Below are 16,915 nucleotides of genomic sequence, written 5' to 3' on the forward strand. Positions count from 1 at the left end.
TCAAGGCTTCAAGGTCCCAGACGGCCGATGCTCAGTGAGAGAGACTGATGGTGTGAAAGGCGTGGCCCAACATTCAGTTCAAACATCTGAATCATGAAGATGGAAGAAAGAAGCTCAGTGATTGTTTTTTCACACTAAAAAACAATCATAGGAATCATCTTAACTATAGTAGAACTTCAGACATAAACATGATTTAAACTAAACAATGATAACTTACATACATTTTTCCAACAATTCCCTCCTGTTTATTATTGATTAGTTTAATATCACATCCATGTATACACTTCCAAAAAGCTTTATGCATAAACCTCATTAAACATTAAACTATTGTTAAGTTTAGTGACTTCTCTTCCAAAATGTCATCATAGTTCTGGTCCTTGTCCAGAAGTTGGTAATGTTGGGACAACATTGTACCAACAATTCCTCCAACCATCCTTAATATCATTGCTCTAATACAGGGAACAACGCACAGAGTAAAAAGGCAGAACAACAATAACACAGCGATGACAGGGGTCATGATTTTCAAAAGCAGTTGCCACCACGGTCCTGAAGTAAGCCACAAAAAAGGCTTCATCTGCTGGGATGGACATCCTGCTGCATACCCCTTTTCATTTCATTTAACTGGCGTATAGCATCGCTCACTCTGTGTCCGTCTTCGCCGTTGGTCTCATCAGGGATGTAGGTGCAGCAGGTCTCGTTCAGGAGAGCACAAACTCCCCCACAAACTCTGATTCTACCCCTCCCCCTACTTACTGGTCCTGCATAAAATATGTCATCTTCAGCATAGAAGGTATCAGTAGGGGGTTGTTTTTTCTTTCCACTGACCACCTTCTCAGCAAGCATTGCCCAGTTCTGCCAACTTCTAACCGAGCAGGTGGGTAGATCAATGTTATGTTTTGTGACCCAGTTATGAATCTCAGGTGAAGCATTTGCCTGGAGGGCATTTTTTAACTGCTGTTGAAAAGGTCATCAGTATTATCATGTTGCAGTCCACTATTCCTTTTAAACACTTCTACCATTGTTATTTTGTACTCAATGATTGGTTCTTCTATTTTCTGTTTAGTCTAGTTAATGATGGTACGATCTGCTCTCTATCTAAACTCTCTTCCAACATTTTCCCACAACACCACAAGTCGTGGATTATCTGTTCCACTGGTGCTAAGGGTTCAGGGCTGTCGCAGCTGCAGCAGCGCCCTGGGGTGGTGGCTGCCTGACCCCCTGACCCTTAGTACACAACTGCATTATCTTCTTCTCTGGCTTCTGCTATATAAACCTCCTTGTGTTATGATTCTGGCCCGTCTGCCTGCTCTGCTCTGCTCTCATCCATGCAATCAACTCATCTGCTTCACCTGTCTGCTGCTGCGCTGTAGCGTAATCAACCTCATGCCACACACCTGTGGAGCTGCAGTTATATACAGGCCTCTGACAGGCAGATGGTGCCAGATTGTGGAGTAATTGTAATGATAAAAATGGACAAGTTATAGAAGAATTAATGGAAATAAAAAATCTAGTATGTATTAATGATGGGAGGGGAACAAGAATCAATGTAAGAACAGGGATGGAATCAGTTATTGATTTAACAATGGTTTCAAATGGTTTAGCTGGTAGTTGTGAGTGGGGCATTGATAAAAAATCAACAATAGGTAGTGATCATTATCCCATTACAATAAGAGTAGGATTAACTTTAAATAATAAGAATACAAATGTCAATAAAAACTAAATTTTAATAAGGCAGGCTGGACTAAATTTAGATACTTGAGTCAAATAAACTTAGAGAAAGTAGATATGAGAATGGATATAAATGATGTAAATTTAAAAGTTTGTAAGGTAATCATGGAAGCAGCAGATAATTCTATAAAGAAAGCAGGGTGTAAAAGTAATAAGAAAATGGTACCATGGTGGACAAATGAATGTAAAGAAGCAAGAAAGTTAAGAAATAAAGCATTTAAGGTACTAAAAGGAAATCCAATTTATAAGAATTTAATTGATTATAAAAGAAAGCAAGCAATAGTAAGGAGAACTATTAAGAAGGTAAAAAGAGAATATTGGAGACATTTCTGTAGCACAATAGGGAAAGAAACAAAAATAGAAAACATTTGGAAAATAATTAAAAGAATGAATGGCATAAAGAGAGAGTTTGAATATCCTATATTAAAAATAAATCATATAAATATAGTAAAAGATGAAGATAAAGTTGAAATATTGGCAAGAATATTTAGTAAAATTAACAGTTCAAATAATATTAGTGAAGAGGGAAGAAAAGGAAGAGAAAATACAAAAGTTATATATAAAGATGTATTACAGAATGATGAAGAAACAAATAATCTGTTAAATGTTGAATTTACAAAAGCTGAATTAAATTATGCACTTAGGAAGACAAAAAAATACAGCACCAGGTAAAGATCAAATTTGGTACAGAATGATAAGGCAACTTGGTGGAAAATCGAAAGATATAATATTACAATTATATAATAAAATATGGGAGGAGGGAAAATTACCACTGAGCTGGAAGGAATCAATTATAGTACCAATAGCTAAACCAGGAAAAGATAAATCAAATCCAGGAAATTATAGACCAATAGCCTTAACATCAAATCTATGTAAAATAATGGAAAAAATGATTAATAGTAGACTAGTATATTATTTAAATAATAAAGGATATATGTCAAAGTATCAAAGTGGTTTCAGAAAAGGGAGGAGTACTAATGATCCAATGCTATGCTTAGAGCATGAAATTAGAAGAGCACAGGTAAATAAAGAAAGTGTAGTGGCAGTATTTTTTGATATAGAAAAAGCATATGATATGATGTGGGTGGAAGGATTATTAATTAAATTACAAATACTGGGCATTAAAGGGAAAATATTTAAATGGATCAAATACTTTTTAACAAATAGGAAAATACAAGTTAGATTTGGGGAAGTGATCTCAGGAAAATATATAGTAGAAAATGGAACTCCACAGGGGAGTATTATAAGTCCGTTATTGTTTTCAATTATGATAAATGATGTATTTAAAGATATTGGAAAAGTAATGGGATGTTCACTCTTTGCAGACGATGGAGCTGTTTGGAAAAGAGGAAAAAATGTAGATTTCATTGTAAAGAAATTACAAGAGGTTATTACTGAAATAGAGAAATGGGCGTTACAATGGGGATTTAAGTTTTCAGTTGAAAAAACCAAAGTAATGATATTTAATAAGAAAAAAATAAACAAGGAAATAAAATTTTTATTATATAACCAAGAATTAGAGCAAGTAAAGTATATAAATTTTTTAGGATTATGGTTTGATGAAAAACTAAAATGGAATATACATATTCAAAAAGTTGTTGATAAATGTAAGAACATTTTAAATATTATGAGATGCTTGGCTGGCAGTGACTGGGGAGCAGATAGGAAATCACTAAAACAGATTTATACAGGAATGATAAGATCTAACATAGACTTTGGTTGTATAGTTTACGGTTCAGCAGCTAAAACACATCTGGTTAAATTAGATATTATCCAACATCAGGCATTAAGATTATGTACTGGAGCATTTAAAACTACACCAACAGCAGCAATAGAAATAGAAATGGGAGAAATGCCGTTAGAGTTAAGAAGAATAAAACTAGAAATAAATTATTGGTTAAATTTACAAGGTAATAACTTGGATCATCCAATTTGGGAAATTTTAAATCCATGTTGGGAAAAAGAAAAGAAAGAAATGAAGAGTTTTGGATGGACAATTGAAAATAAAGTAAAATAATTTAAAATGATTGATTTAGAAATTAGTCAAACATCATTAATATCAATTATACCACCATGGATTCTACCAGAAGCAACAGTAGATATGTCAATAATGGAAAAGAAGCAAGATAAATCTTCCATAGTAGATAGTTATTCAGTATAGATACATTTAAATAATTATTATAGATATATTCAAATATATACAGATGCATCAAAAATAAATGGAAAAGTAGGAATAGCTTTTGTAGTACCAGAATTCAATCTAAAAATAGGAAAACGAATTACAGACGGCTTATCAGTATACACAGGAGAAATATTGGCTATATTATTAGCTTTACAATGGGTAGAAGACATAAAACCATTAAAAACAGTCATTTGCTCAGATTCAAGCTCTGCATTATTAAGTTTAAAATATAACCAATGAAGGAAAAACAGGAATATGGTTTTATAAAATTCAGAAGATAGTAGGAGAAAGAAGAAATGGAAGACGAAATAGAAAGGAGGAAAGAGTGATAACAAGGTTGAGATTTGGGCATACAGGACTTAATTATACACTTTTTAAAATTCAAAAGCATGATACTGGTAAATGTGATTACTGTGGAAAATATGAAACAATAGAACATGTTATATTAGAATGTCATAAATATGAAAGAGAAAGAAGATATATGAGAAGAGAGTTTGAAGGTATTAAGGAAAAGGTTAATTTATTAGATATTTTGAGGAAGAATTTAGGGAGTAAACATGTACAAATAGTGATTCGTTTTTTAAAGAAAACAAAATTATTTCATAGAATTTGATATAGTAGATAAAATTGTGAAAGTATGGAGGATATAGATGGGTAGAATACAATGTAATGTGTAAGTATGTCTATATATATATATATACATATAGGTAAGATATATTTATTTATTTAATTTGTAGAATTAAATATATATATATATAAATAGATAGACCGATACGAACCACAGTCCATACCAGTAAGTGGCGGTAATGCTACTAAAAGTTTGTTGCCAACCGCCAATAAAACCAACAAGAAGAAGAAGATGGTGCCAGATTTTTGAAAACATTTTGTGAGTAATTGTCCAGCCTTCTTTCCTGCCTGATCTCATTCTCTGACCTTGCCTTTCACAGATTATTCCCTCCTGCATGCCCCTTGTCTGACTGTTTGGATCCTGGTTTGTGACTCTGTTTTCTGCTTCTGGTTTCATGCCTCTGCCAGCCTCTTGTCTGACGCCTCTAGCCCTGGAACTCGACTCTGTTTCTGTCCATGGATTTACATCCCAGCCTTAGTGATGTCAAAATGAGGTTTTTTGATGCATAGAATCATTTTGAACCATTGTGTCATAAAGTGGTTCACTACCCGAAGCTTCATTCAGTTCCCTTGGGTGACATCTAGTGGCAGCAGTGATTGTTGCACCAAATGAAGCCCTGCGAATGTGATGCACCTCTTGTGTAAATAATAGCACTTATGTATGTATAGATGCGTGTTGTACATATGTGTTTTTAGTAACCCAGTAAAGATTCTGAGTAATTAACTCATGAAAAAATTATAATTTATAAACAATGTAAACTGTAAGGGATTACAGATGAAAAAAAGCCATCAGGCTAATTCTGGCTTCTTAAACTTGAATTATCATTTGTTTTATGAAATTCCACTGTCCCATTTTAAATAAATGACTAAAAAAAATAAATGAAGTGAAAATCTTTGATTTGTCATTCATATCCATCCAGGACTTATACAGGTCTAGGGTCAGGAAAAGAGCTGCAAAAATCTCTGCAGACCCCACACATCCTGCACATAAACTGTTCAGAGTTTTACCTTCAGGCCGTCGTTACAGAGCGATGTTCACTAAAACCAGCCGCCACAGAGACAGTTTCCTCCCCCAGGCTGTTTCTCTGATGAACATTTAATAGAGTACCAAAGTCCCAATTCCACCTTGTATATGTGTATATTGTATATGTTTTTATGGACATAAAGATATATGCAGAATATATCTTATAATGCAAAAAAAAAAAAAAAACCCAGAGAGCAAAGTGTCAAATTCCTTGTTTGTTGTAACCTGGTAATAAAGCTGATTCTGATATTTACTTTGGGAGTGTGCTTGTTGTACTGAGTGTTTTTGGACATTGTACTTGGTGTAATAAAGAGGATGCTTGTGTTACTTCAGGTGTTTTTATTCAAGAAAAGTAATTTCTGCACAGTAGAAGGGCTCAAACTGTTTCTTTTTTTTTTTTTGGAGACAATTTCTTCAGCTTTGGAAAATCCTCTTTCACAGGGAACAGAGGAGGCTGGTTTAACAAGGAACTGTTTGGCTGGATGCTTTAGGTGTGAATACAATGAAAGGCTGGAAGTCCTTCACTATGAAGTTGCTTCCTGGATCCTAAAATAAATAAAGAAAAGTAACTTCATTTTAACTAACAAACATTTAACTGTCATTCTTTCTAATTCTGCATGTATATTTATGTTATGCTGACCTTGATTGGTGGCAGGAGGCTGAGTTTTCTTGTGTTTGTCTCTATAATGCCTCAGCATTGATGACGTATTATTATTATTATTATACGTCAGCAGCTGCGGGCAAAGCAAACACTGCACCTGTAAAACCAAGATAACAACCCGTTACTGCACCTCTTGCATAACATGATACCATGACTATAACACTACTGCATAGTATAGGCTATAGACCTTTTAATAAACACTTTGAATGTACATTACCTTGTTAGGTGGCATCAAATCGAAATATTCCCACACTTGGGAACGCTTCCTAGATGGTTGCTCCATGACAGAATAATCCAGCAAATCTCAGAATATCCAAAAACAAGATCTGTTTGTAACGTATAAAACGTGTTGAACAGGGATGTGAACCGGGGCTTGAGAGCATCTTAAATACACTGAATCGCGCCAGATGTTTGAAACTCCGCCAATCAACTCGAAGCAGTCAGCTGACTCGGTCTGAATGAAGCAGTGAAGTGGTTCACACGTCATCGGTGACGTCTCATGACGCAAGCTCCGCCCCACTGCTTCACCATAGCAACCCTGTAGAGTTTTTGAAGCGTTGTTTGAAGCCTCGGTGTTAGAGGTGACATCACTACCTCAGCCTAGCCACTGGTTTATTCAGTCTGAGGACAACCTCGTGTTCCGGCCCATAAACTGTCTGGATCACTTCCTCTTCTGGATTCTGAACCTCGTTCCCAGGCTGAGAAGGTTAGTGGCTTTATTTAACTCTATTCAAGCTATGAGTTTTATTCAGTCACTAACTCGCCTCTCTGTTCTCAGTGGTACTTCGGTAAAGTTAGAAAGATATTCACAGTTTCGGCTTTTCCGGATCAATAACTCATCAGCGGAACATTGCCTCTAGAAAACCAACACCTCTCTGCAACCACAGCAAGGCAGACAGTGAGCTACAATCATCTTTTCTTCAAAACGAGACTTGCATTGGCCTCTATGCAGAGATCGCTGCTCCTCTAATGCGCAGAGACCGTCTGCAAATTGCAACTCCAGAAAATATATGATGGAGAAATATTCAATAAAGTCGCCAAGGAGAGGTGTATTGTCATTGAAATCATTGTATGTGATCTGACGTTTTTCATTCTACATTTCTTGGATTGGAAATTAATACAAAAAAAAAAAAGGAATTTCCCAAAGACACCTAAATAGCCAAATATTCAGTAAAACATGGTCAATAACTTCACTTTAGCATGTTGTAGTGCCATCAAACTCATAGCACACAGGGAGAGCATCATCTTGAATCTTTTTAATAAACATAACATTGCCTTTATATATGCAGACATGCTCTTTTAATAAATCTGTATTACAACCAAATAATTAACTTTCCCTTTACTGTTTGCAGTGTGTCATAACCTGAAATCACTCAACATTACATCTTTGAGTTTTAACAAATTTTATTTCCCACACTATCAAGCATAAATAATTCAGTATTTGGTTACAGTCAGCAAACGTTACCAAGAGACTCTCTAGTTATTGCACAACACACAGTACCAAGGGGTGTCATGTCAATGCATTCAGTGTGGAACCATCGCTCACAGGTTTCACACTGTATCTACAACATGGGGATAAACATGTTTATTTTTGTAAAACTTTTAATATGAAGAAACTCATAGAGAATAAAATATTGTTAGGCACTGCAGTTAACGTATTGTTTATTAATTTAAAATTGAAATGAATCTATTAAACCTTTTTGTCTCACCCAAAGGGCAGCAATGACAGGATGGAGCAGGTCCCCATTTCCACAGAAGGAGGAGGACATATCCCTTGAATCTTGAAATAAACAAAGAGTATAAAATAACCTATTAGTTACAAAATAAAGGTTTAAAAAAACTAATCTTTTATTACCTGATCCTTTGAGAATTTCTTCTGCCATGTCTTGTCTGAGTTTTTTTTAAAGTTTTTAAATGGACTGAATTTATATAGTACCTTTCCAGTCATACAGACAAGTCAAAACCCTTTACACTAGAGCCACATTCACCCAATCACACTCACTAACGCTCACACATTCATACACCGATATGCAGATTGGTAGGCAACTTGAGGTTAAGTGCCTTGCCCAGAGGCACATTGACATATGTCAGGAGGAAGCTGGAATTGAACCCACAACCTTCTGATTGCAAGACAACTACTCTTCCTACTGAGCTTTTAATACCCCTGTATCACCATCATCTTGGCCATCTGTATGAAAGCCAAACAAGCACATGCATTATGTTTGATCCCACACTGTAAATTCAACAATATCAAAAATGGTGTGTATAGATACCTCCATGACAAAACATTTACATTTCTTGATGAAAACGCATGTGTAAGGAAAAGGAAAAACAAAATATATATATTTCTGCTTTTATTTTTAATTTTGTCAGGATCGGTCCTCCATAAATCAGTGGGCCGTTGCGGCCAAAGAAGAAAATAATACTAATTCATGTAGTTCGCCTCCATACCAGTCGGTGGCGGTAATGCACCAAATCGTTGTTTGCCAACCGTAAATTAACAGAACAAGAAGACAACGACTTAGCAGCCAGAAAATGGAGAAGAAACGTTAGGGAGGAGCACAAAAATTAAGAGACAAGAAGAGGCTCGTCCTACAAACAGATGCGTCCAAATGTGAAAAACTGAAACATATTTTCTTCTGGAGCAACATCATCATCAGCTGTCGTGTTAACGTCTGGAGGACAACGTGACCGGGAGGAGGATGCTAGTCAGGTAAGTGGCTGTAATGTGATAACATTATTTTTCTAGCTTGTTACATTTTTTAGGACAACGTATTCAGGACAGTTTAGCTGTAAAAACATCGTTATCATGTGTGGACTAGCCTAGGCCCAGGTGGGGCTCAGTAGCCATTTGAGAGAAGTAAGTTAGGTCTTTCTAACATGTTTGATTTGAGACAACTAGGGAGTCTCACTTTCATCTTGTGTTTAAAGAGCAGATTATAAACTACACAACATTTCTTAAATTGTGTTAATAGGCCAAGGAAAAATCTGAGTTATGCAAAAATCAACTTTTTTTTCTGAACAAATGAGAAATGTTGAAAACTGGGTATTCTGAGAATGTGAAGCGGGAACGGAGTGGCGGCGGGAATTGAGAAGCGGGAAAAACAGTGAGATGGCGACATGGACGGAAAGTTTTGATATTGGAGCGATCTGTGACATTCAATTTATAATTTATGTGCATTAATTTAGTGGTTTTTGTTTTGTATATAAAGGATGATGCGCAGAATGAATGTGCAGCAGGCACTGGTGCTCTGTTTTGAACTGGTTTCCCTGAGTCAGCTGTTTTTTTACTGGGAAAGGTCAAATCTAAACCAGTCAAAAACTACCATATATACCTTTGACCTCAGAGGGTTAAAGCCTGTGAGCTAAATGCTGCTCTGCTGTCTTGTTGATTTATCAGGATTATATTGAAGTCAGTTTTATTCTTTTGTGTGGGTATTGTTGGATAATATATAAAATGAGACACTAGATGTAGAGTAAATGTGTACTTCTCTATGTTTCTCAGTCTATTATTCTGTCATTTAAATTAGTCTATAGTCTTATTATTTTTATTTTGTAAAACAGAAGCTTTACTTATTCAGTATAAAGAACATGTAATTGTGCTTATCTGAGTCACAATACGTTAATATTTGTGAGATTTTTCTGTTTAGCTTAAATGAAATTTAAACATTCAAAGTAATATACCTGTTTGAAACATAGATATCAAACATGATGTAGGAGAATGTTTAATACATTTAAGTACATTTTAACATTTCAAATGCATTTACTGTTTAACAGTTAATAAAGCTACAGAATATGTTCACTTATGTGCAGGATGCAAAAAATCAACTTATTAGTGACTCAGATGATGTTAGCTAACCTTTACTAAACCTAGTTTAGAGACCATTGTTTACTTGAGAATCAACCACACATAGTACATTACATTTTTACCTGTGTTTACTTACCTGTTAAACCACAATTATCTGGAGGTATATTGTTTATTTTAATGCAGCTTTTTATATGGAAATTCCCCTAAATTTGAACCTAATGTCTCTACTCATATCTGCTGCCAAGGCTGAATCACCATCCCAACAGAGTGAAAGTGTCAGGGAGGAGAGCAGCCTATACACACTTGATGAGGTAAAGACATATACATACACACACAAGGAAAATAATCTAGAGAAATGAATAAAACAATAAAAATTAGCTACAGCTACAAATGCTACAGTATATGACATGTTAAATGTATATATATATTTGTCTCTATCAAATAAACAAACAAATTATTGTGTACAACTATTCAATTCTAAAAACAAAAAGATTTAAAAAATCTTTACCAAATAGGGTTACTGGGTGTGACCAAATTAATATATACTGGTGTATTTAAAAAATACCAATAGTATCTCTTCCACTAGCCTGATATTTAAATTCTGCTGTGTAATGTGATATGGTTTATAATAATCCTATAAATGAGTAGAACTGTTCATGACATTTTAAACATGAGTAAAAGCAGCTAATACATGTTTGTAAAATATACATTGCTCCAAAAGTCAGTGCTCCTTAACTTTATGTGACGAGCATATTGTTGTGTCAAATGGCAGAACTGCCTAAAACTGTTGAATTATTCTTGATCCATTTTATTTACCTGGTTCAGACAGCAGGGGGCAGCACATGTGGCTTATGGCACTGATTGGGTTTTAAAAGCAGGTCTGCATCCTTTGTTTGAATCAATGCTGGAGAGAAGTGTAGACATGCACCGGTGAGTAAGAACCTTAGTTCTAGCAAAGTACATTTATTAAACTGCTTAGAACTTTGGAGAAGTTCTTTAAATTTAAGTTGGGTTTATGGTCAGAGGTGTTTGTAGTGCACAATAGGCTGTGTGTATTTAATAGGCCTGGTGAAGTCTGTGTTGATTTGATGCTGCTGTAAGTTGTTTGGTTCATTCTAATAGTGATTTTGTTTCAACATATGGGTTAAATGGGTTAAAGCATTATTTTGCTGTATAAAATGTTAATGGGAGATTTAGCCGGCAGATAGTTCAGGTTTTGGTTTCATTGATTGTAATGAATATTTCTTCATTGAGATTCAATTTAGAACAAATTTAGCTTTGTTTCCTTGCAAGGTTTTCAACCTGCTGATGCTGCTGATAAATCTGCTGTTGCAAACCTCATCTTGAATTAAAGTAATAAAGGATGATAAGAAGAGTTGAACCCTGTCTACTTCCTTCTCGATCCCATCAAGTCGGATCAGCGTTGGTTTAAAAAGACTTGACACATATTGTCCTCTTTCAGATGACTTCATGGCAGCCTGGCAGTTTTTGAAGAAATCTCTAACATGTGAGACGTCTGAATTAGACTCGGGCGACAACAAAGATGCACATGAGCGCATGGAAAGAAAACCCAAACCAATGCAGGTGTTCAAGTATGTACTCTGTGTGTTAATTAGTGTGTACTTGTAAATAGTTAACTGACATCAATGAGCTGTTACATGAAAATGACATCAATAATACATATAACTATGTTCTGATGTTTCTTTCTACATGGACATGAACATGGAGCTCTACTATATGCAAGCCTGAGATGTTGTTTTAGAAGCTAACTCTGCTTTAAACTTCTCCAGAACTTTCTCCATGACCCGTCTGCTGTGTTCCTTGGTCTTCATGATGCTGTTTGTTCTCTCATGTTCTCTAACAAACCTCTGAGGCCAGAAACAGAACAGCTGCATTTCTACACAGATAACATGTCATACAAGTGGACACTAGAGCATCCTGAAAGTATTCACAGCGCTGCACTTTTTCCACATTTAGTTATGTAACAGCTTTATTCCAAACGGTATCAAATTCATCTGTTTCCTCAAAACTCTCCACACAATACCCCATTATGACAATGTGAACTAAGTTTGATTGAGATTGTTGCAAATTTATTACAAATAGAAAACTAAGAAATCACATTTACGTAAGTATTTACAGCCTTTGCCATGAAGCTCAAAATTGAGCTGAAGTGTTTTCTGTTTCCACTGATCATCCTTGAGATGTTTCTACAGCTTAAATAGAGAACAAAAAACCCAACACCTAGACCTGCAGACGGCTTCTATAAACATCTGTGAAAGAATGGGTCGCTCTCAGGAGCTCAGTGAATTCCAGCTTGGTACCGTGACAGGATGCCACTGGGCACTGGGTCCAGTCATTACATTTCAATCATGTTTCCTTTTCTATGCTTAGTTCTCATGAACTGTAGTCCCCATTCAAATCCATAAAGATAGCTTTTAGGTCAGACCTTGGCAGGATTACTTCAACCTGACCTGACTTAGGTGCTCCTCTTCAGACATGATTGTAGTTCACCAAAACCAACTAAGTTCTGCTGATGAGGACTGCTGAATCCCAGCTACCTGTTCTTATCCAGGACTGCTCTATTCTACTTCAGTGAAACAGACTCCTGCATTTAAACGCAGCGGCTCCTGTATGTCCCCAGATTTCCTTGTTCCCTCCCCTTCAGATCTGCAGCTTAAAGCTGGGTGTAGCCAACGCTCCCTGAAGGTGAAAGCTGATTGGCTGCAGCCTCTCTGCACTGACACGTGATTCATAGATCAGAGCTCAAAGTTGTTTCTGTTTTCAGGAAGTGAAACTCTCACAGTCACTGAGACTGAGAGGAGAAATGGAGCAGAATCAGCTGGACCGAGAAACCTTCTCCTGTTCGATCTGTCTGGATCTACTGAAGGATCCAGTGGCTATTCCCTGTGGACACAGTTACTGTATGAACTGTATTAGAAGCTTCTGGGATGAGAAGGAGGAGAAGAAAAGCTACCACTGTCCTCAGTGCAGGCAGACCTTCACACCGAGGCCTGTCCTCCAGAAGAACACCATGTTAGCAGCTTTAGTGGAGCAGCTGAAGAAGACTGGACTCCAAGCTGCTCCTGCTGATCACTGCTATGCTGGACCTGAAGATGTGGCCTGTGATTTCTGCACTGGAAGAAAACTGAAAGCCATCAAGTCCTGTTTAGTCTGTCTGGCCTCTTACTGTGAGAAACATCTTCAGCCTCATTATGATTCAGCTACATTTAAGAAACACAAGCTGGTGGAGCCCTCCAAGAACCTCCAGGAGAACATCTGCTCTCGTCATGATGAGGTGATGAAGATGTTCTGTCGTACTGATCAGAAGTGTATCTGTTATCTCTGCTCTGTGGATGAACATAAAGGTCACGACACAGTCTCAGCTGCAGCAGAAAGGACTGAGAGGCAGAGAGAGCTGGAGGTGAGACGAGAAGAAATCCAGCAGAGAATCCAGGACAGAGAGAAAGATGTGAAGCTGCTTCAACAGGAGGTGGAGGCCATCAATCACTCTGCTGATAAAACAGTGGAGGACAGTGAGAAGATCTTCACTGAGCTGATCCGTCTCATCCAGAAAAGAAGCTCTGATGTGAAGCAGCAGATCAGATCCCAGCAGGAAACTGAAGTGAGTCGAGTCAAAGAGCTTCAGGAGAAGCTGGAGCAGGAGATCACTGAGCTGAAGAGGAAAGACGCTGAGCTGAAGCAGCTCTCAAACACAGAAGATCACAACCAGTTTCTCCACAACTACCCCTCACTGTCAGCACTCAGTGAGTCTACACACTCATCCAGCATCAATATCCGTCCTCTGAGATACTTTGAGGATGTGACAGCAGCTGTGTCAGAGCTCAGAGATAAACTACAGGACATCCTGAGAGACACATGGACAAACATCTCACTGACCCTCACTGAGGTGGAGGTTTTACTGTCAGAACCAGAACCAAAGAGCAGAGCTGGATTCTTAAAATATTCATGTGAAATCACACTGGATCCAAACACAGCAAACAGACGACTGTTACTATCAGAGGAGAACAGGAAGGTGACAATGATGGGTCAACATCAGTCTTATTCTAGTCATCCAGACAGATTCACTGATTATTCTCAGGTTCTGAGTAGAGAGAGTCTGACTGGACGTTGTTACTGGGAGGTGGAGAGGAGAGGAGGAGTTTCTGTAGCAGTCGCATACAAGAACATCAGCAGAGCAGGAAGTGGGAATGAATGTAGATTTGGATTTAATGACAAATCTTGGTCATTAAAATGTTCCCAAGAAGGTTATAAATTTGGTCACAACAAGATCTGGACCTCCATCTCAGGTCCTGGTTCCTCCAGAGTAGGAGTGTACCTGGATCACAGAGCAGGTCTTCTGTCCTTCTACAGCGTCTCTGAAACCATGACTCTCCTCCACAGAGTCCAGACCACATTCACTCAGCCGCTACATGCTGGAGTTCTGGTTAACTGGGGCGGAGGTTCTGCAGAGTTGTGTAAACCCAAATAGATGTTCTGTCTTGTTTCTGATTGTTGATCAGGGTTCATGGTTCTGATGTCTCTGCTCTGCTGTTCTGTTCTTCTTCATTGTTCTTGTTTAAATGTAGTTCTCTGTGTCTGTGTTCCAGGAACCAGAAAGGATTTCACTGCTGATGTTTTCTTTCATTCTTATTTGACATAGAAATATTTCTCCACATGAAAATCTAAACTTCTCTGGGCTCTAATGGTTCTGGTTTCATATTTGTATTGATGTATTTGGATCTTCTGGTTTCTCTTCCACTGTTCTGCAGAACAAATGTTGTTCTTGTTTAAATCAGTTGAGATTGAAGTGAACTGAACTTGCTTCTGGTTTCTTTATTGTGATCCAAAGAAGAAAACTGAAACTAACATCAACTTAGAACTGATGCTGTTTTCTTCTGAATCCTTTAGATTTAGATCAGAAAAATATATGTCTGCTGTTCTGTCTCTTTGGATTTCTTCAATAAAACAACTTGATTCCAGAGAAATGTGGAAAGTTTTCTTTTCATTCTAACAATAAATTGTGAGTTTTGTCGTCTAAAGAGCAGAAACATTTCCTTCAGAGTGTCTCATGTGATGCTGGATCAGATCAGATGTTTGGTTTCACCTTCATTCATCAAGAACATCCTCTGCTTCCACCACTGCTGCAGAGAGATTACAGAAAGAAAGCATTTATTACAGGAACTGATCAGTTCACCTGTCAATACAAACAAATATCAATTCAATTAGTGATTTTTATCCAGAGATAATTGGCTCATCATACTTATTCTGATTTAGTTCATAATTTATGTTAAAAATATTAAAAGTCAGACTAAATATTTGATTCCAGCTTCCTCCACCACACGTCAAAGTGTCAGATCTGTGTTAGTGTGTGATGTGTGTGTGGATGGGTGAATGTAACTAGTGTTAAAGAGCTTTGAGTTGTCAGTATGACATTATATAAGCTCAGTCCGTTTAGATGCTGACCTGCAGGATGAAGAGGAAAGGTGAGAGGAAGTTCTCCTGTTCCTGTGCTGCAAACCTCCATGCAGATACACAACCCTGCAAACCCTGTCAAAGCACACAGAAACCTCTACAAGCAGCAGCTTCTGCAGCAGAGACGCTCATTTTAAAGATTCATTGGATATTCTCAACTATGTTGGCAGCGTTGGACAAAACCAAATAAATGGAGGCAGAAAACTTCAATGAGTTAATAACATGTTTGAGAGCAGCTTCAGATCAGCTTCTATCCTCTTATTTTCTGTATTTTCTGTGATTTGATGAACAAACAATAAAACTACTGAGAAAAGAATAACAGTCTGTGAAACATCAGAAAATAGTTTTAATGTCCAGAACATAGCAGAAAATATATGTTTCTTTCTGGCTTTGTTGAAATAAAACATGTTAATTACAAAGAGATTAGGTTGTTTTTGATCAGTGAGATAAAGATCATGTTTCTCCGTCTCTCATTCCAAGGAAAAACAGCTAAAGAAGTGAAGCTCATCATTTCTCCTGTCACTGAGCAGCATCAGGGTTACAGGTTGGGTTTCATGTTAACAAACTCTTCTTCAACACTAGAGGGCGCCATCATCCTGGTAAAAGTCATCAAGAGAAGTTCCTCAGTGTGTCAGCATGATGGAGATTGTGGATTAAACCTGGGAGAAATGTTGTAGACGTGTCATAAAATGATAGTTTAGCTTTCAACAATGTAATAAACAGGAAGAAGTGTGTGACTGAGCTTCATCTGGAGACCAAAAAGGATTTAACAAGCTGCTGGTGAGTTGGAGTCTTGAACTAGAGTCTCCATCTCTGCTTTCCAACAAGTTACAAAGTGTTTTCATTTCAGTATTTTTGTTAAACTTAAGTTGTTAAAGACCCACAGTGAACTTAAAGTGAAAAATATGATGGAGTAACTGGGCTTCTCTTGTGTTGCCTCTTGAACCAAAGCCTAAAACTACCAACCAGACACTGGGAACCATAGGAGAGGAGAGTAGAGAAACTTTGTTAACTTGGACTTCCAGCTGACAATAAAACACAAAACAACCAACCACCACCTGATGCCGTCCAGAGAAACACAGGTTGCTTTTATAGAGATAAGATGTAACGACCATGGTTCAAATACTTTTAAATATTTCATTAGTTTTTATTTAATTTTGACCTCTGATTTTCATTCTATTTTAGTTTTAATTAGTTTTTAGTGTTTGTTTGCTAGTTTAGTTTTTGTTTTTTGAAAATGCTCAGTTTCAGTTAAGTTTTTATTAGTTTTATTTAAGTTCTTATTAGTTTCAGTTAAGGTTTTAGTCTTTTATGTAATACGACTTACATACCAGGGCCAAGACTGAAAATAAATTAAATAATAGAAATAGGTGTGTGTAACAAAATCCCAGAAAATGATGATAGATTTTAAAA

General features: G+C 36.9%; 1 protein-coding gene and 2 long non-coding RNA genes across 6 annotated transcripts; 2 read left to right on the forward strand and 1 right to left on the reverse strand.

Moving 5' to 3' along the window:
- The first annotated feature begins 6,298 nt into the window (after positions 1 to 6,298).
- LOC124869658 lies at positions 6,299 to 7,792 on the forward strand. Its single transcript, XR_007038638.1, has 2 exons — positions 6,299 to 6,928; positions 7,001 to 7,792. It is a non-coding gene; the product is annotated as an uncharacterized LOC124869658 (long non-coding RNA).
- Positions 7,793 to 8,715: 923 nt separating this feature from the next.
- On the forward strand, positions 8,716 to 15,009 carry LOC124869652 (tripartite motif-containing protein 16-like). Of its 4 annotated transcripts, none has more exons than XM_047367627.1 (4): positions 8,716 to 8,945; positions 10,276 to 10,341; positions 11,493 to 11,622; positions 12,816 to 15,009. In XM_047367627.1, exon 4 carries the CDS (start codon positions 12,855 to 12,857, stop codon positions 14,517 to 14,519), a length of 1,665 nt encoding a protein of 554 aa, XP_047223583.1. In that variant the 5' UTR covers positions 8,716 to 8,945; positions 10,276 to 10,341; positions 11,493 to 11,622; positions 12,816 to 12,854; the 3' UTR covers positions 14,520 to 15,009. The 4 variants fall into 4 exon arrangements, with proteins under 4 accessions (XP_047223583.1, XP_047223582.1, XP_047223586.1 ...); XM_047367626.1 differs by having other exon boundaries at positions 8,716 to 8,935; XM_047367630.1 differs by lacking the exon at positions 10,276 to 10,341 and having other exon boundaries at positions 8,716 to 8,935.
- Positions 14,826 to 16,676, reverse strand: LOC124869657. Its single transcript, XR_007038637.1, has 2 exons — positions 15,494 to 16,676; positions 14,826 to 15,171 (listed from the first exon to the last, which is right to left on the reverse strand). It is a non-coding gene; the product is annotated as an uncharacterized LOC124869657 (long non-coding RNA).
- Positions 16,677 to 16,915: the final 239 nt, after the last annotated feature.

This window comes from Girardinichthys multiradiatus, chromosome 6 (genome assembly GCF_021462225.1).
Source record: "Girardinichthys multiradiatus isolate DD_20200921_A chromosome 6, DD_fGirMul_XY1, whole genome shotgun sequence".
Taxonomy (NCBI): domain Eukaryota; kingdom Metazoa; phylum Chordata; class Actinopteri; order Cyprinodontiformes; family Goodeidae; genus Girardinichthys; species Girardinichthys multiradiatus.